Source organism: Larus michahellis, chromosome 15 (genome assembly GCF_964199755.1).
Source record: "Larus michahellis chromosome 15, bLarMic1.1, whole genome shotgun sequence".
NCBI classification, from domain to species: Eukaryota; Metazoa; Chordata; class Aves; order Charadriiformes; family Laridae; genus Larus; species Larus michahellis.
Window position 1 is genome coordinate 13,413,552 of NC_133910.1, and position 20,067 is coordinate 13,433,618.

The 20,067-nt window shown below is 53.6% G+C and overlaps 1 protein-coding gene across 4 annotated transcripts in view; it reads right to left on the reverse strand.

Moving 5' to 3' along the window:
* Positions 1 to 2,002: 2,002 nt before the first annotated feature.
* NTNG2 (netrin G2) overlaps positions 2,003 to 20,067 on the reverse strand; it is a 51,775-nt gene continuing 33,710 nt past the window's right edge. For 2 of the 4 annotated variants that reach the window (XM_074608321.1, XM_074608322.1), the window contains exons 4-8: positions 18,015 to 18,187; positions 16,193 to 16,219; positions 4,113 to 4,280; positions 3,532 to 3,666; positions 2,003 to 3,195 (exon numbers count right to left, since the gene is read on the reverse strand). In XM_074608321.1, coding sequence (XP_074464422.1) covers positions 2,972 to 3,195; positions 3,532 to 3,666; positions 4,113 to 4,280; positions 16,193 to 16,219; positions 18,015 to 18,187 — 727 coding nt within the window. In that variant the 3' untranslated portion in view covers positions 2,003 to 2,971. Of the gene's footprint in view, positions 3,257 to 3,531; positions 3,667 to 4,112; positions 4,281 to 16,192; positions 16,220 to 18,014; positions 18,188 to 20,067 lie in introns of all 4 variants that reach the window. The other 2 variants (XM_074608323.1, XM_074608324.1) reach the window with 2 other exon arrangements.

Below are 20,067 nucleotides of genomic sequence, written 5' to 3' on the forward strand. Positions count from 1 at the left end.
ATGAAGCACGTTGTGTTTGTCCTTTGCAGTTACTATTTCACAGAGGTCTTTGCTTTTGCACGATTAGTAAAAGCCTAGGAACGGTGTATGTTGTGTGGAGGGTGGACTTGTGTTTTGGTTTGGTTTTGCCCCCCACCCCATCATCTGCAACGTTATTCAGGTGTCCTTTGGAGGATGGTTAGCACCGCAGCTTTCTGCTTCTGGCTGAAGTTACTGAACTGTTCATTGGGCCTTGGTTAAAGAAGGTCCATTATTGGTATTCTGGGTCCACAGGGAGGTGGTACTATCTCTGGAGCTGAGCTGGGAAGCCAATGATGTCTTGTCTTAAAAACAAACAAACCAACCCCCCAGAACAACCAACCGACCCCCAGTCAACCAAGAGAAAATCCCACAACCCCAAAAAGGTCTACTGCAGTGGTGCGTCACCCTCAGCAGGCTTCGTGCTTGCTCTGAGCTTTGTCGTGCCCTTCTGAGGTTATTTTCTGTGGGAGTTAGTGCCGCTGCCTGGCACGTTCCTGCTTGTATTGCAATAAAAGTGCGCGTTTGCAGGGAGCCTGCTGGGTGCAGAGTTTGTCTGGTACACAGCTTTATGAAGTAGTGAATTTTCTGTTGCTTAATCTAATATTCCAGAGAAAAACACTAGTGCAGGGAAAGGAGAATGTTGCTTCACCTTCCAGAAGTGCCATTAGAGATCTTGATCTTGTTACAGTCTGTTCTGTGCTATTGCTTGTAAGAACAGTAACGTATAAGAATTTTAAATATATCGCAGTCAGAAAGTGCAAAGAAGGAGCAAGTGTCAATAACAACAGGCAGCTGCCGGCTGCGTTAAAGCAAGGGAGGCGATGCTTGTGCCAGCCCACTCCTCTCAGCAGGGTGACTTTAACCCTCATTTATTTTATGGTGGATTAACTAAGTCCTGAGCCTGGCCCCTGGGATGTTAAATGCTGCTTGAAATACGCACGCGATTTCTTTGTGTTGCTCTTTGATGTGACAATATCTGTCCTGCGCCTTCACTCCTGTTTTTTTTCTCCTTTTTCAAAGTACCAGTTCAGTGGCCCCCTCTCCATGGAGGTGGCTGTGTTTTGGGGACACGGGCTGTGTGCGTGGTGTCTGCAGTGTTAGGCTGGAAGATGCTGCAGGCTCTTGCTCTTTTGAAACGTGGGCTGCTCCCAGCACTGCCCCCCCGGGCAGGACGAGCTGCAGGGACAGGACCATGGAGACACAGCATTGGAACAGAACAGATGTTGACAGAGGAGCTCTTGGAGGAGAGCTCTGGCAAGGACATCAGACCCGGCAATGCCAGTGGAGGCTCGAGGCTGGGTGGCGTGGGGCGGCTGGGCAGAGCGGGGGCAGTGACCGAGGGCTGCTCCCTTGCCCAGAGAGTTAGCCCAGAACTGACCGTGCTGGAGGTGGGGGGCGCCTCCCGATCCTCCCCTCCGTCAGCTCTTGGCTTGGTCCATCTTTGGACACGACAAAGTTAAAGCTCTTGTGTTCATTCCCGTTGTTGTGAGTGACCTACATCATTTCTTGTGACTGGTTTCTCCTGCCTTCATCGATGTGCTTGGCTGCAAATGCTTCCTCCGATAGGGGCCTGTTCGTGAGCCTTAAACGAGTTGATCTAGTCCCTGTGAGCTCTATACTGAAGTCTCCGGCTGTGGCTGCTTAAAAATACCCCACATAAACAGCTTTTTTTCTGCAAAGGTGTATCTTGGCACCAGCTCTGGGAGGGGCTGCAATGGGGCTGGGCAGCCGAGGTGCCCCTGGGGAAGCAGCCCTGGGCTCCCCAGCCTTCTCTCATTTGGAAATGGCCTTTCCGCACGAGCCCAGTGCTTAATATATCACTCAGGCTTTGCTCATTGTCAACAGTTAGTAGTCTAACCTAGGTTCAGCAAAGTAATTAGGAGAAATAATTAACAGCTCTCAACGATGAGGCAACCTCTCTCTCCCTCCCCTCTCCCTCACCATGTGGTGCACCTTGGTAGTGACTCAGAAAACACAAGAGGACATTATCAATCAAAAAATAAGTCTTTACCTGTAATTAACTGTGCACACAAAAAGGAAAACGTGGTGATCAAGCAGCAGTTGATAGTTGCTTTACTGGAGGAGGATACACCAGAATCAAATGCTCATGGCAAAACGTCCCTTTAAGTTGTGGTTCTTTTATAACATTTAATCCAAACAAAAATAAGTCTCTACCAAAAAAAGTATTTGAACCGTACACGGTGGATAAGACACTGCACTCCTCATGTACCATATGCCCAATGGCCCCTGCGTTCTCCGTTAAGTGCAAGAAAACAAAACCCAGCAATGAAAATACAAAATCAATGCAGCAACTAGAGTTGTAGGCAACAGTATGTGCGTGGCCAGACCAGGCCGATGGTGGGATGTGGGACTGTGCACGAAGGATGGACCAGAGTCCCCCCTTCCCTCCCTCCCCTTCCCCTGCCTGTTGTGTTACGGGGCTCTGGAGGTGTCGTGACAGGCTCTTTCCAAACAGGACACTAAGAAGAGGAAAAATAAAAAGAACACCCCAGCCTATACCAAAGTAAATAAAGTAATAAAAAAAATTTCCCTTGGATCGCAGCACTATTTCACCAGGGCCCCGGTGGCCCCGGCCCCGGGTTGCCCTGTCAGCGGCAGGGAAGGAGAGTCGCTGCGCGGAGGGAAGGACGGGGCTGTGTCCCCGCCGGGCTGCGGGACCGCGGTCCCGGCACAGGCTGGTGCGGTCCCCGCGCCGCTGCCCGCTGCGCTCCATGCTGCGGCCACCCCAGCTGCTGCCGGGGTGGGTTCATGGGCAGGAGTCAGCCCCTGGTTTTCTGCATACCTCTGCTTCGAAAGTGGACCAAAAGACGTTGTGCAAGTCCTAGCGTGAAGGAAGGCGGAGGAGACGGTGGGGAGAGCCACCCCGTTACCTTAGTCTCCCCAGGTCCCTCGGGTGACGTGCCGGGGCTGAGCTCCCCCCTCTGCGGCTTCAGAGGTCCACCCAGCCGCGCAGCTGGAGGGCGAGCACCCCGAGGAGGATGGTGCTGAGGCTGCTGTGCACGCTGGGGGCACCATCGCAGTCCTTTTTGTCGGCTTCACACCTGGATTGCTGGCACAGGACCCCCTTGAAGCCCACGGGGCAGATGCAGCGCTGGTTCTGGTAGCAGGTGCCACCGTTCTGGCAGAGCAGGAGCTCGTCATCACAGACGTTGGCTATGAGGTGGGAGGGAGGGAAGGATGCGGACGTTAATCTGGGGTGTGTTAAAATCCTTGACTGCAACAGAAAATAATAACTTTTGGCTTTCTTTAGCTCCTAGGGGGTTAAATTATCCAACCCTTGCAATGCTAGAGCAGTCCCAAGGCCAGAGGAACATAGTGGGGGCTACAGACTCCAGGGGCAAAGCTGTCAAGTCATTTTGGACTTGGGACAGATAGCTGGAGTCTGCGCACCCTACGCCCACGGGGCGCCCGTGCAGGCCATGCTGGGGATCCCCGTCTTGTCTGGGCCCATCTCCCACCTCCCTCAGTCCCGCTGGCTCGGGTACGTACGGAAGCAGCCCTGTCTCCAGTAGTAGTTGGGCAAGCAGTCGTCACACTTGGGCCCTGTGGCACCTTCTTTGCATTCACAGTAGCCGGTCTCGTTGCAGCGGTCGTGCATGGAGCCGATCTGGTTGCAGTTACATTCTGGGCAAAGACAGGGCTGTTAGTGCCTGTCCTGCCCGGGGGCTTTGTGCCCGCTAATGCCCCGAGGGAGGTGTTGTGGCCTTGGGAAAAGGCTGTCTGCTATGGGAGGGCTGTTAGGGACCGAGGGGCTGAGAGGGCATGGTTTCATGAGAGGGTCCAACAGTGCAGACACATGTGCGAAGACCACCCCCCTTTGGAGCTGAGCATCTCCTGGTAGAATGATGCCTCTAAATCAAATTAGAAGGATATTATTTGGGATTTGTTTTCAGGGAAGAGATGCCTTGGTGGGCTGCAAAGACCATAGTGGCCGCTGTCCTTGGGGAGCATGCAGGTGGACACACCACCCTCCACAGAGGGGCTGAAATGAAGCCCACCCCATAGAGTGAGGTCCCACACGAGCCGTCCCACCTCCTGGTGCTGCTGATGGAGGCCGCCGGAGCGCTCACCTATGCATACATTCTCGTCATCCAGCTCCGCCGAGCTGTTGCGGTAGAAGCCCAGGCGGCAGTGCTGGCAGTGCTGGCCCCTCGTGTTGTGCTTGCAGCTCACGCAGGTCACCACGTTCAGGAAGTCGATGTAGCTGCAGCGGTTGGAGTGGCCGTAGCACTCGCAGTCTGCGGAGAGGAGGAGAGAGCTGGGGACCTGGGCCAGGAGCATCCTCCCTCGCGCTGGGCAGAGGAGAGGAGCCATGAGGCTTTGGAGGAGGCTCCTGCTCCAGTGAAATGCAATGGCCACTGCCAACACTGGGGTGGACTGGGCAGGATGGGTGCGCACAGCCACTGCCGTTCTTCACTGGCATGGGGGGATCGGGATGGAAGCCATTGCTCAGAGAGCAGAGTGGGGTCAGGGGGCTCTGTCCCCCAGGGGGAGGACGGGCAGGAGGCAGCCCCTGGCTGTCCCAGGACACAATCTCTTTAAGGAAATGTGTAATCATGGGAGCTGGCAGTGGGCTGTGGAGTGGATTCAGGTGTTAACTAAAGAGCTGCCTTGTTAATGAGCGGAGCCCAGCTTGGTGCCTGGGTTTGGCTCCGGGGGGCTGTAGGACCTGCAAGGAGCTGGGCTGGGGTGCGGAGCTCCTCACTGTGGCAAGGGGGGGCTGGCCCATGGGACGGGGCTGGCAGAGGGTGCAGCAGCGTTTGCAGCAGTGTTTGCTGCCTCCAGCAATGGGAAGGCCCTGGGCAAGGCTGAAGTGGAGCTGAAGCTGCTGCGTGTTCAGGTAAAACCTCGCTGCTTCTCTGGCTTTTTCCCCTCCGTGTCCCTTCTCAGCATGTCCCTTGCTGTTGTACCTCCCAAACCAATGGGCTGGTTGTGAAATATGGTGACTCTCAGGTTAAGCACTTAAAATGAGTCTATGCAAGGAAGCGTGGTTTGTGTGGGGTCCTTCCAAAGATGGTGGAGAAGCGCGTGGGGTTTGAACCAGGGCTGCCTGGCGCAGCACAGGGATGCCTGCAAAGGCTGCTGGTGGGGTGGGAGATGTCTCACCGCTGGCTGGCCAAGCACTGCTCCTGTCCCCAGGGCAGACCTCTCTCAGCTGTGGGAACAACCAGCTAGGTTTAATTTGTAGCCAGAGGAATTTGATTACGTGCTTCTTGTGTTTGCTTGTTATTAGCATGACTTGGGATGGTGACTACCTGGCAGTGTTGGCTTCAGGGTGCTGCATCTTTCTGGAAGTTTAAAAGTATAATACAGGAGAAGAAGAGGTGGCCCTCCTGTCCTAGTCAGGAGGTGTCCCAGCCAGCATGGGCAGGGGACAATGTGAGCAGAGACAGTGTCAGCCAGCTGTGAGCTTCTCCAGCTGTTGGAGGGGAGGAGGAAGGCTTGGAGCTGGGGTTTTGGTCCAAGCTCTAACATTAAACGTTCAAGGATGGCAGAGGGATGGGAGGGAAGGGTGTGGGTAGACATGCACGTGCGACTGGTGGAGGAGACATGTGTCAATGAAATGAAGACCAGGGAAGATGGAGCAGGGCAGAGGTTTCCCCATGGTTCACAGCTGCCTGAGGAGGAACTGAGTCCGCTGTAATCTTTACCTTCTGTGAAACAACTGCCTGTTTGACCAATACCCAAAGAATTTCACCTCAAATACTTTTGGCTGCTGCAATTCCCAAGCGTTGTTTCACCCTAGGGATGCACTCCTACATACAACTAACCGTGACTTGGATAGGCAAACCCTCCCTATCTTCTCCATGTTGGAGGCTGCTGGACCACATCACCTGGGCAAAGACTAGGAGCCCTGAAGCACCGCACTCCGTCCTCTTACCTTTATACGTTTCAATAGGAGCCACTGGGCCAGAGTCTGGTTTGAGCCGGATGAGTTTTGAGCTCTTTGAGGATGCTTAAGAAAAATCAAAGACACACTTTTTCTCACCGCTTAGCACCGCTCCGCGTCCTACCCTACCACAAGCAGCTCTGCCACGAGAACAATGCCAAGCCAAGAACACCGCTCCGGCAGTGCCGGCATCTATTTCTGCACCAGACAGCTGGTAGCTGCTAAATTTCTCCTCTTCTTCTCCCCTCCTTGAAGTTTGATGCATGAAAAACTCCATGCACGGCGCTATTGCCGTGTACAGAGCTGGGGGCTGAGGAGGTACGTTCTTCCGTTACGCATGTTTGGTGGCATGAATCGGGTTATTCAGGCCAAGGATCTACAAGTCAAAACAGCTTAAAAGATAATCTATGGGCCATGGCCTCAGTTTGACGGAGGTCATGCCAACTGGCACCCAAAAAGCTGCTAGGAGTACAGCTAGGAGGACAAATGCTACGGAGGTGGTATCTGGCAGGGGTCCTGCCGAGCACGCATTGCTCCAGCCCAACTCGTCCCTGCCAGCACGTACCTGGCTTCTTCCTGTGCCTCTTGCCTGCAGAGTGTGCTGTGCGCCCTGCTTTGCTCTTCGGAGCCGCTACGCGAGACAATAAAATATATGAGTGCTGTGGTGGGGAGAGAGCTCCCGGGGCCAGCCCAGCACGGTTGGGCTGGGATATTTCATCAGGGCAAAGGGCTGCCCCAGCCAGGACGCGGTTTCCTTGGGGCTGTGCTGCCAGCCGGACCCCGTCCCGCACTGAATGACTGGGGCACTGGGGGTAAAGGCCACCTCTTCCAAGTCGAGCTGATGGGGTTTGGTGCTTGGGGGGTTTTGTGCTTTGGTAACCTCAGTAAAGGTCAAGGTTGAGCAGCGCTGGGACCCCACAAGGCATTTAGAAACAGGTCCCACCAGTGTTTGTGGTGCACCAGCCCTTACACAGCCCTGCAGTGCTTAGGGAGGTGCTGGGTGGGCATTGCTGGCTCTGTCCCACCGGTGCTGGTCACATAGAATCACGGAATGGTTTGGGTTGGAAGGGACCTTAAAGACTATCTAGTTCCAGATGCCCTGCCCTGGGCAGGGACACCTCCCACCAGCCCAGGTTGCTCAGACCCCCGTCCAACCCGGCCCTGAACACACTCCCACAGTGACAGCGATGGCAGGAGGTGGCTGTGCTCCCCACCCACAGGGCAGGCGGGAAGCTCAGCCATGGTGAGAGTGGGCCCACTCCTGCCTCTGACGCCATCTGTGATGCTGCTGTGGGGTTGGGGCTTCCTCAGGTCTGCATGGCTTCCCCTGGTGGGCTGGCACAGTGTCCAGACCCTCCTCCACCAGCGTAGCCTCTCCAGCCTCCATAGCCATGACAGGCCACTGTGGTGCCGAGGCCCTGCTCTGCCACCATGGCCTCCTCCATCCCCTGGCACGATGGCTGAGCAGGGAACGTGGCGGCCCCTTCTCACAGGTGTTTAGCAGTGGCCTGGCACAGTTCAGGGGGACCAGGGCCTGTTGTCCCTGCTGTGAGGGAAGTAGGGCAGCCCAGAGGTGAAGGAGCAGCACCATGGGCCCCTAGGGTGCCCAAGTCCCCACATCTCTGCAGTGGGTGCTGCAGGTGGCCCTGGGGGCCATATCCCTGCGGAGAAGCCCCCACGGTTGTGCCTATCCCTCATGAGGAGGGTGCCGTGGCTGTGAGGAGGCTCCACGAAGTGTCGGGATCAGGGTGATCCACCGATGAGGCTTGGCCCTGTTGGGCCAGCGCAGCCCATCAGCCCAATTAATCTCGCCCAATTAATCTGGGCAAGGGCGAAGGTGCAAGTCCCTTGCCCCGTGGCACGAAATGGCTCTCCTGGGGTCCAGGGAGACCCCTGCAAACATCCCAGCCCCAAACATGTCTCCACCCAGCCCTATGGAGATCTCTTTGAGCAGAACTGAGCTGAGGTGGACCCTCTGAGTAGGAGAGCAGACCGTACGATGGTGGGTTGTCCTGGCCTATGGGCGCTGGGGGAGAAACCTGTCCTGCCCCTCCCTGGGGACGGGCATGGCCTTACCTCGAATGTTTTCAGGAGGGTCTGGTGGCTTCGGCTTGGGTCCAAGTGCTGCTGTGTTTGGTGGGCGCTGAGCAGCTTACGGTGGCATCAGTTAGAGAGAACATCAGATTTAATACAGATCCTCCTCTTGTTTGCTTAAAAAAGTGGCAAAGGGACACTGGAAGCTCTAGGCAGGTATCTAGGGTGGGAGGGTGGAGCCACATCTGGTTGAGGATGTGTTGAAGCAGGAATGAGAGACAAAGTCTCCCGGAAGTTAGAGTCTTTAAGTGTGAAGAGAGACAGAAAAAGTACTCCTAAGGAGAGGGCATGGGAGCTGCTGGATGCACACTTGTTGGCATACGGTCATTACGTTGCCCATGCATGAGGAGAAGCTGAGTCTGCAGACCACTGTCAAGACTCAAAAGGCCCTGTTGTTTGGCAGAGACTGTCAGCATCACCTGGCATCGATGCCCATGGTGCAGGCCTATTTCTTGTTACTGTATCGAATACAGCTTTGTCTCTCTCTGAGGCACAATTCCAAAAAGCCTCAACTTCAGCACTTTCTCTCCCCCAGTTGAGTATTTCCCAACACTGGGTTGTGTCCTGGGCCCAGCTTCAGCAGTTGTTATGTTCTGCACTGGAGGGGGGGCTGATGTCTACGGCTGGAGTGAGCTACAGGCGTCTCGGATGGGAACGGGACTTGAGCGGCAACAGGCAACTGCCGAAGGGTGTGTGCTGGTGGGAACCCCGAGGAGGAGAAACTTCAGCCTCAACAGCCAGCGTGAAGCCTCCCAAGTTTCCCACCGGGAGCAGCTCACCTTAGGCAGTCACACAGGAGACCTGAAGCGAGGAAATACAAAAGAAGGCATCTATGCTACAAACGACACAGGCCTATCTATTTACAAAGTTATTCTGCTCTACAAACAGACTCCGGTCTCGGGAGACGACGGGATTTCCATGATCCTCTCTGTTCACCCCAGCAGCAAGCTGTGAACAATCTCTTCTACCACTTACCATCCTCATATTTCATGTATACGACTAAACCCTGAGGCTCAATCCAGCCTCACCAGATTCCCAGCTGCGTGTCGGGCACAGACAAACCCGGAGCTTTTTTTCCCAGGCGGGAGGAGGAGAGAGATGCATGGAAAGCAGAGATGCAGAACTAGAAACTAAAGCGTTCGCTGAGCATCGGGAGCTGGTACTCGCTGGCAGGACCCAGCTCAGCCACGCGCCTCCTACCTTCTGGTCCAGGGCCAGCCTTGGCCGGGGGAGAGCCCACTTGCAGCGGGGCAGCCGCCGACAAGCCGGTGTAGTCTTGCAGCGATCAAAAGGGAAACCTGTGTCACTGGGTGCGCTGGGGGGAGCTGGCAGCCAGCGAGGAGCTCCGATGGAGGGCCGGAGCTTTGGAGGACAAACCCAACCCAACCCAGCCCTGCGCCCCGCAGGTTTCCACGCCTGCTGGATGCAAGCGCTGCTGCTGGTACTGGGGAGCTGGCGGGTCCCGGGGCACTGGAGGGGCTGGGCAGTGGTGTGCTGAGCTGCCCGTTCTCAGCCCCGCTGAACACACGGCGTTTTGCCCGTGCGTTTGCGTAAGGACCGCGGGGGCTGATCTGCACCCTCTGCTTTGAGGAGCTTTACTTTGAAACAGTGGAACTGAGAATTGGCACAAGCGTCTTATGGTGGAGGCACCAAGTCCTGGTTTCTAATCCAAACTTCTAGGCCCTCCCCCAGGCTCTGCTCTTCCCTCGGAAATACCAGTTTAAAGAATTTGCAAGCCACTGGCGAGAAATCAAACCAGCAAGAAATGTATGGATCACTTGTTTGATTTCCCTGCAAGCCCTCACCCCACTGGCTCCGTACCCCTCCCCGTCTCCTCAATATTGGTAACAGTCTTCAGGTTTGCTAGAAAACAAACCAAGGAATAAAATTTCAAAAGCCATATTATTAATTTCAAGCTCCAGTTGGGTAACATAAGGAGGAGGAGGGAAAAAAAAATCTCTCGATCGTTGCCAAGTTTCAAAGGACAAACCCGAGTAGGAGAGAAATGTGATTTCCCAGCCTCATCAAGGGGATGATAAACAATGCAGAATAAAAAAGAAAAAAAAAAAAAGATTATTTTTTTTTAATGACAAGCTCTAAGAGAAGGTGATAGACATTGTCCTTTTCAGCTGGAAACTGGAAACCAATTGATATTAATATGGTGTTAAAGAGAATATGAAAAAAGCCCTGTGCAAATTGGCAAGGGTTTAATTAGAGTCACAATAAAAAACAGCCCTGAAGGCATTTTGCTTTTTAGTCATTCACATATACCTCCACTCAATCGCGTTTACAGAGCCAGGAAAATTATTAATGCTCATTATCCTGAGAACCTTTCCTTTGTAGCTCTGGGACATTAACGGGCAGTTTCACAGTGCAGGAGGGGGAGAGAAATGTTTCACCCCGGACCCAGTTCATGCAAATGGGAAACACTGGGCAGCTCTTATTCTGGGTGTTTGTATCGGCCCCCGCTGCCCTTGGTGGGTTTCTGGGGAAGCAGGATAAATTGAACCAAGAAGCTTTACAGCGAAAACCGTCAGGGCAAACAGCAGTGGTGTAGTGGGGAAGGACCCTGAAAAAGTCCTTCTCAAAACATAAACGTGGGATCCTGTTCCTGCAGGACCTACACAAAGCCAGGCTTTTGGTGCTGCCTTTCTGTTGGAGCTCTTAAACCGTCAAGCGGGGCGCAGGTTGGTTTTGTTTTTCCCAGAGGTGAACTGGAACTGCTGGGTTACCGAGCAGGGCGGGTAAATGGAAGCAGGGGGAGAGAGGAGAAAAAAAAAAAAAAGCTTTTTTTTTTCCTTATTTTGAATGTGGGAAAAATGTAACAAATGGCAAGGAAGAATTTGACAGGCTTCAAGGAAGGTTTCGAAATAACAGAACTGCAGAAGGCAAATGAGAATAGCACTTAATTCATCCTCCATAGGGTAACTCTGCAATTTCCCTTCCTCTACCCGTTTTGGCAGCCTCGACTGCCTTCAGACCGCAGACCGTGCCCATGAACTCGTTCTTCTCCCCCCTCTCACCGCACAACAAGCGACTGGGCACAAAAACATCCTACAAACATGACCACAGCTCCACCTTGACCACAAAACACCACGAGCAGCCGAGGGAAGCAGATGTCTAGCAGATCCATGCAACCTAGAGACAACTCAAATCTAATCTACTCCTCTAGCCTACGTGCTACGTTGCTTTCTGCCTCGCTGCTACCCACTAGTGTGCGGAGGCACGAAGGAGAAGGGAAAAACACATCGATCTGGCTTTAAATACCTGTTTTTTTCTCTGTCTCCCTCACAGGCAGAGAGGCAGCGAGCTCAGAGGCTGGTCTGATGATGCTCACTGATGGTGGGAAGCAGAAATTCAGAGGGCAGAAGACAGTGTGTAAATGACAGGGTGAAACAGCACAGGGATGGGGCAGGGCTCTAAGGGACTTCTTAAAAATGTCTGGCTGGCTTTAAAGGAAGGAGGGATTCAATTAATGCGTGTAGAATTTAAAAGGGAGGTAATGACGGAATGTCTTTGGGACTCTGACCCAGCCTGGGGTTACTGTGTCTCCTGCAAATGGGCACCTTACCAGGAGCTCAAAGGGTCATCTCTTTAACAAGGTATTTCCTTTGGGTTCCAGGTGAGTTAGATTCACAGCCCCTTGGGGATGTCGTGGTATTTAGAGAAGTACTTTACATTTTGCGGGACTGGAGGGGAAGGAATGTTTCTGGTCAAAAGCAGATCAGAATTAGGCCGTGCGTTGATTCCCTGTTGCTGGTCAAAGGCACACAATGGACCTCTGGCATCAAACCCAGCATGCCGTCCAGGCCAGAGAGCGGGTCCCTGAGCTGCTGGGTGGCCCTGACGACCTTCTTATTTGGAGCAGCCCCTCCAGGGCCTGTCTCCATCCCCAGGCACACCATTCTGGGGTGAGACCTGGCTCTGCAGAAACACGGACAGGGGTCTAGGCAGAGGCAAGGAGCTCAGAGCTCAGCCCTCCTGCTATCAAGCCAGAGAAGCGATGGCTGGACTGGGAAATATTTATTTAGTTGCTTGCCATCGGTTAAAGAAAGCACTATGAAAGTATTTTCTCTGCCCAGGAAGCAGCTTTTGGAGAAGGAATAAACCCGGACGTGCGCGGTGTCTCCCAGGTCCCTCAGAGCAGTTCGGCAGGAGACACTACCCCCACCACCCCCAACCCCACAGAGATGCCGTCCTGCCCGCCCCAGGCGTAGGACACAAGCGATGCAGAGCACCGCAAGTCACACACGAGATAGACACTAAACACACCACCCACACGTACACAGCACTTGCAAGAAAATGAGACCTAAACGTTGCTATGGGTGAGCATGGATAAAAATCAAATGACCCCAAGCACGTGGCGCAGGTGTGGACGTGGTCCCCTGTCACTGCTGGAGCCACGGCCATGGTGTGAGCCCCGGGCAGGGGCGCTGGCTGAGCCCCCTCCTGAACGTGTGCAACGTGTTCTGGGCGAGGAGCGCTTCTTAACTGAGCAGAGACTTGCTCTCTCTTGCCAGGGTCACTCCAACTCCATGGAAGTTGGAGCTAAACCCTCGGCTTCCTGATTAACCCCTCAAGCAGGGTACTTCCACCAATATATCTATATTTGCATAAACATGCAATCAAGTTTCCTCATCCCTTTGACTGGCTTCTGGCAGCTCCCCCAGACAGACTGTTACTAACATACTGTGGGTGTAAAACGTCCTCCTGGGAAATATCAGGCCCAGAAAGCATGGCAAGGGGAGGAATGCGTGTCTAATTCCCCCATGAGAAGCTTAAAAAAAATGTCCTGCTGTTAAGTTTTATCTGCTCATTTCCAAAAGACAAGTGAGAACACTGCCTCCTTGTTCACAGGAGAAGGGAAGGAGGAACCCCCAGAAAAAAGGACAAAAGTTTTCCTCCACGGGGTGATTTTAGAAATTAGGGAAGGGTGTTTCTGGCGTGTGTGTGAGCTCCAGCCCCACACGCTCCCCAGCTGCTTGTACAGCAGCCACCTGGGGAATGTTAGAGTGCGGCTCTGCCCTGGGAAAACTACCCTGGAAGGTGCCGCCAGCCTTCCATCCATCAGGCATTCCATCCCCGAGCCTGGCCACCGGGACTTGGTGCAGGCCTGGGAGAGCCAGCAAGGACAGAGCCAGCTTCTCCCTGGACCCTGCGGCCCGTCCCTGGCATGGCTTAGCAAAGCCCGGGGGCTGCTCTGAGTCTGCTGGTGAGTCGCAGGGGGTGGCAGCAGCCCTCCCCGGCAGCTTCCCTCGGGGGAACCTTCCCCGGCTGGGGGAGAGAGCAGCAGCCAGCCTTCCCCATCCCGCCCTGGGAGCAGCACCCAGGAGGTTCACCAGGGACAACTCTCCTGCCCGTGCTGGTATCAGAGCTCAGGGATAGAGCAGGATGGGGTGCAGATCTCTTCTCCTTCCAGCCAGGTAAGAAGGGGTATGTGGTTTAATTTTAGGGTGGGACAGTAGAGCCGTCATTGCTTCCCTGCTCCGCACGTGATGGAGCTGTAAGAGAGCATCTCCTGCAGCCGTGCCAGCCCTGTGCAGGACAGTGTTGCCAAGTGGCTCTAGGGGGGATGGATTTTGAAAACCTTTCCTTTTTTTAAAAAAAAAACCAAACAAAATGGAGAGAAAAAAGGGAAAAGCATTGCTTCCCCCACGTCCAGTCCTGGCTTCCCTTCTTGCTGCCCTGATGATAACAGAGTGACAGGAGAGTGAGCTCAGCCGGTGAGGGAGGATGTCAGCCCATGGTGTGGTTGTCTCTGGGCTTTGAAGTGGACCCGCTGTGTCTGGCTCCCTGCTTATAGGGACCATAATACTCACTCCCAGCCTGTGTTACACGTGTCTGAGTGAATAGGGAGAGAAAAGCAAACCAGGACTGCCCAGAGGCTGGGGGATGTGAACCGAGTCAGGGTGATTTTTATCCATGTCCCTTTATCATCCTACAGAGCAGATTACCAGGGCCACCGCCACGGCAGCCCCCTGCGTTGCCCACCGCCGCCAGAGGAGCTGGGATGGGAAGCAGCTGAAAAGAGGAGCCCGGCGGTGGAGTGCTGGCCCTCCAGGCAAGGCAGGGAATGTGGCACCCACCTGGCTGGGTGGTGGTGGCAGGTAGGGGGGTGGTGGTTGAGGTTGTGGTGGTGGTTGAGGTTGTGGTGGTGGACGTTGTTGTGGTGGTCGTTTTTGCCGTGGTGGTTTTTGCGGTGGCAACCCGCTGCGGTCGCTCATACGCTGGCAAGCAAAGAGAAGAGGTGGGAGGCTCTTACTGGGGCCAAATGGAGGGTTTCCTCACCAGCCCGTACGCCCGCGAGGCGGCTGCTGCTGGGGCTGAACTGGTGACCGATTTCTCAGCGCGGTTACAACTGGGGCACCGAGAGGATTAAGGCGAGAGCGGCTGGATGACGCCGGATGCAGCGAGCACGTGTGCGTGCAGGGGCCGGAGGCTGTGGCTGTATCAGCTTACTCTGTTGGTGCAGATATTGGCTTAAATACTTACAGCTCTATCATAAACTAATTGCCAATTAAGCTGAAAAAGGGGAAACAGAAGCACGCCCGGGCAGAGATGGGGTGAAGAGTGGGCAGGAGGTGCCGAGGAGCCCCTCTGCAGAGCTGGGATTCTGCTGCCTGACATCCACGCGCCTGCGGGCAGAGCCCTGCCTTCCCCGGCTCCATCAACAGCACCGGTCCCTTCTGCCACCCCACGGGCAGCGAAATATCCGGCACCACCAAAACCAGCCCGTACCATTGGCACGTATTAATTTCTGCTGGCACCCTTCGTTCCGCGAGGGAAATTAATTGATGGTTTAAGGTCAGCGAGCCCCCGCGGAGCCGCGCGGGAGCCATCCCCGGTGCGGTGCCCACTCCACCGCACTCGCCACAACAGCCTGAACTAAAATAACACTCAGAACACAAATTCCTACTTAACTTACACCTGCTGCCCTCCTGTCCTTGTTTGTCCCACTGCTTCATGCAGATTATCATGCTTAATTTCATAATAGCCCTGAGCTAGTTTAAATACTTAATTTAGGTCACTTCTAGTCTTCTATGCAGGCTAAATAATCTCTCCTTAACTGGCCTTGGACACAAATCCCTCCTGTCCACCTCCTGCGCATCGCTCCCAGCACCCTCCCGGCTTCTCCCTGGCAGAAAATTTTGACGGGAAACATTTTCCAGTGAAACAGAAGTAGGCCTCAGGCTGCCGAGCTCTGTTAAGGGGTAAAAAAATAATTATCAAAATGGTTTTGACCGGAAAAGCAAAGAATATTTTGGACTGTTAAAACACGTCATTTTTTTAACCCTAAATTACTTGAGGAAGACTTCTAATTGTAACTTGAAATTTTTAACCATTTCAATTTAACTGCTTAAAATCTAAATATGGTTCATTTACCCAGAAAAAGTCCTCCGCTTTTCAATCAGGTGCACTTTGCTTAATTGCATTTGCATTTCTCTGAAACTATTTCTCCTCCACTTCTTTCCACTTGCCTGCAAACCAAAGAATCCATTATTCATTCAGCTCTCCGATTGTTTCTTCTGGAGGGTAATTCCGAGCCACAAAATTCAAACCCAGGCTTCTGCTTACCCAAAACTCAAGGCTCTTTGATATCAAACTACCTCCAGCTTTGTTAAATAAGGACTCCAATCGTACCATCAATCTTTCAATAGAAATCCCCGCTGAGCTTTACCGTCTTTGCTGCCGACCCTTCATAGACACATGTTCCTGTACATACGCGTGCACGTACAGATGTCCACACACTCTATATACCTTTCTTTTAATCGATAGCCCGAGGTCACCCAGACTGGGTGCTATGCCAAGTAATTCAAACCCAGCTCCTTCTCAGAGCAGAAGTCTGCAATACTGGGGGGGAAAAGTTCACAGCGAGCACTGGTGGTTTTGAAGAGTCTTTTTTTATTTCCTTTCCGGCTGCCATTCTAACGAACCTCATGGGGGGAAACCGTGCCAGAGGAAGAGACAAAATGAGGCTACTGAAGTCAAAGGAAGAAAATATAAGACTCTTTGACAGGACAGAAAATGAGGCACAATTAGGGAAGACTTATTGCCTGGAAAATGATAATGGACAGAAAACAACCATTATTTTTTTTCCTAGTGACATCCGCAAGGGCCATGCACTGGGGTGTTAAATGCCAGCATTTCAGTTATGTTTTTACTTACTGCCAAAGGCTGAGCCTGCAGCTGCACCTGGAAAAAACAAGAAGAAGCCCGGTCACTGGAAGCAGGACGCCATCGGCTCTGATACCAGCAGAAGATCAAACAGATACACGACGTGGGACCAAACAGCAATTAATTACCGGGGGTCTTGCTCATAGGCATGTCAGTTTGATGCAACATCTTAAAAGCTACTTTTGTCAAACTACAGAGGCAACCAGACAGGGCTGTCTGGGGTCTTGGCATCTCAAGCTTTTCACCTGGGGAGAAAAACCAGCTTGGTCCTTTCGGATTTTTTTTCCCCTCTGTTAACAGTTTCCTTGACCTGCCATTAAAGCCCAGCAAAGGACAAGCACATCTTCTGAGGTTCGCTCTGCTAAGTACAAACCGCAGGGTCTGAACCAGCTTGCTGCACCTAGGGCAGTTCTCTGGGAGCGAGAAGGGTTGAACACCCTCCCCGCTGCAGCACTTGCTCAACAGGATGCTGCAAAGCCACTGGCTTCAAACCCACCCGTCAAAAGCCATCCAAGGACCAGCTTCTGGCATTTGGCACCCAGAAGGCTGATGGCCACGCTCCTCCCTACTGTAAGAAGCGGGTGAATCATGGAAAGTCTCAGCTTTGCATGAACATAAAGCACAGGACCAGTGATGGAAGAGGTAGGGCCACCAAGAGGAGAGGGCTTCGGAGAACTGTCTCTGTTGGAGAGGAAGAGGATGTCGATGGGGGGAGGAGGAAGCAACAGAGAGAGAGTCAGGGGTGGGGGGGAGAAGACTGAGTGACAGATGGGAAGAGAGACGAATGGGAGAAGAAAGAGCAGAGGAGAAAGAGAAATAGGAAGAGACACAAGGAACGGAGGGGAGGGAAAGAGAGAGAACAGCATGTCTGCGCCTGTCAACACCAGAAACTCTCCCAGGCTCCTTTGAAGCAATGCAGCCGCTTGGTGGGAGCTGACAAGCTCGTTCCCTTTCAAAGAACCTGCTCATCTACCAGCCCTGGCACACACAAAACATTCCCGTCACGGCCTTCGGAGCCTGAATTTCAGCTTTGATCATCTTAAAGCACATAAATCTTTCAAAAAATTTGGGGGGAGGGAGGGAAAAGATTCTCTTTGGTAATGCTCAAAGCTGCTGCTTGAAAGGCTGGAGTGGCTACTGTGGCTCCGTGACATTTAAACAAGTCTGCTAACGCGGACTGGACAGAAACCCAGGAGAAACTGGCCCATCTGTGATGTTTCCTGCCCCAATTCCCCTGCTCGAACGATGGTGGGTATGCATCCTTCATCTCGCCTGCGCGCCTTTGCTTCTGTCAGTGCCTCGCTCCAGCAGGCAATTGGATGAGACTGGAGCTGCGCAGAGGGACCGCAGCTCGCGGCGCTTGCCTGAAACGCCAACACACGCGGAACGGGATCCAGAAAGCAATCCAGAAACCAACCTGCACTCTGGCAGCTGAGCAGTGCCAGCGCTGAGCCCGTGGAGTACTTGACAGCCAGTGCTCTACTGTGGCTAAATAATGTCTTCTGCAAGGGACAGTAATTTGCATTGCTACAAAGCCACGGACCTATATCTTGGCCCAAGGTTGTCCTTCCTATTCCCGACCGTCATTTGGACTCATCGCTCATCTACCAGTAGCCCACAAATCACCTCTGCATCCACTCAGATCCTCTCTCATTTCTCTGTGTACCAAGACACAGGTTAAATACCCGCTTCCCTTTCCAAAGCTGAGCATCCCGCACTGATTCCAGATGGGGAAGGACAAGATGAGAATCTGCTCTCCTCTGTGGGCGTTGTGCCACCCAAGCTGGGAGCGTGGCCAGGGCAGATTACTTACATGCGTTGGGGGACCCGTTGGGGAGAGGCAGGTAGGATCCCGCTCGCCAAGACCTGGAGCGAAAGTTCTTCTTGCACTTGCCGCAGTCCTGCCCCGTGGTGTTGTGCTCACACTCGCACTGAAGGCTGCCCTCTTTGAAGGTGCACAGGTTAGCGTGGAGGTTGCATTTACACCTGGAAGAGGAACGCAGGAGAAGAGCTGTCAGGTATTACTGCAACTCCTCCTTGCCCCTGGCCAGTGCTGTCCTGTGTGTGAAAATGTAGAGGTGGTGCTGGGCCGGTTTAACCCTTTCCTGTTCCTTCTGTAGGAGTTTTTCACTGAACTCAGCTGTTTTCCCCGCTGCTGGGGTTACGATGTCCGTGTCCTCGCCCAGGCTGGATCTGCATGCTCTATTCCAAGATGAGAGACACTTTACTCCCACCATCCAACTGTGGAAGCACAAGCCATTTAATGGTAAGTCAGCATCTCCGGCTGAGACTCCAGGAAGGAGTCACGCGTTTCAGGCTGCTGCAGAAATCTGGGTGATTAGCTCAGATGTAGGCATTTACTCGGAGGCAGGGAGGACAGCCTGGGCTGGAGGAGCATGGCTGACACTGCTGGGACTTGGCCGCTCGGCCCCTGCTCAGTGAGCTAAAGATAGGAGTGTTTTCTCCCATGGTGTGAAGTTGCCCAACACAACCCCTTTTGCCTCCGTGCAGCGCAGCCCCAGCCTGCTGTGACCAAAATAACACAGAGAACGAGTCACCATCAGAATCTGCCTTTTAGTCCCCGCCTCATCAGAGAACAGCAACAACTAAAACCACTATTCAGCAATTTGCAACCATTAACAAACTTTTAATGAGCTGTAGTGCAGCATGCAGGGAATAATTATCTCTGTGCACAATAATTCCTGTCGCTCAGACTCTGGAGGTGACTTGCGCAGAGCACAGAGGCTGAGCCCATAACTCACATGTGGCTCTAGCAATTCCTGGGCCCGAGCTGAGACCATCAGACAGAGACTTTGGGGACCAAAACCTCTCATTTCGTTCCAGACAGTGGGTCCCTAGCATAACCCACCATTGTTTCACTGCTTTGTGTAATAATTTACACCCTCAGAAGCAGAACCATTAGAAGACAGTAATGCTGTGCCTTATGTGACTGCGTAGAGAAGCCTGACCGGGAGCGCTTCGTTTTACAGGACTAATTGCACGAGAGCTGCAGAGCTGAGGGGAACGACCCGCTTGCAGAGAAGATAGAGGAAACATGGCCTGCTTCTTCTCATGCTCTGTCTGCACTGGGATAAACAACCTGGATTAGGCTGGGAGCCGTGAGCCGGGTCCCTCCCAGCGCCGCGCATGCTCCTGGTGCCTCCCCCGCTCTCCCTTGGAGCCCCCCGAGATGCTCCCCAGCCTCCTGCCTGACCCGCTGAGGCCGCTTTGCAGTGCTCCTCCTCACGCATGGCTGGATAAGCTGACCTCACGTATGATTTTTTCCCCCCCTCCTCCCCTCCCTGTCCTTAATTCTAGCAAACCCCGCTCAGAGGCTAAGCGTAAGCTGGATGAACGGTCTCTCTCCTCGTCTTACAACCCTGCCCTGTCTCTGACCAAGCAGGGAGGGAATATTGCAGTCTCTAAAAGAGAGGAAGGAAGAAGATGTGGTCCATGGAGCAGAGGCAGACACACTCAGCATGCTCCACTTGAATCTGTGTCTCAGCGAGAGCTGGAGATGCCATGTCACGGCTGAAAGCACTAACAGCCTCCGAGCATCGGTACCCTGGGACCAAGCTGTGAATCCGAGCGTCCGGCGGAAGGAAGCAGCTTTGGCTGGTACCTACACAGGAGGGATGCTCTATTTCAGCCGCTCCGTGTCCCCTCTGCCTCTGCTGAGGAAGGATTTTGGCTGAGCCATCCCAGCCCTTTGCAGAGGCGATGCCCAGCCCTGGGGTGCTGCGGAGCCTGACTCTGAATTATTCAGCGTCCGCCCAGCACGGCCTCCTTCTCTCGCTTCAAAATGAGCATACCAGAGCAGAGCAGGCAAGGTAGTGGGTTAAAGCAGGTCAAAGCTTCACCGCTGC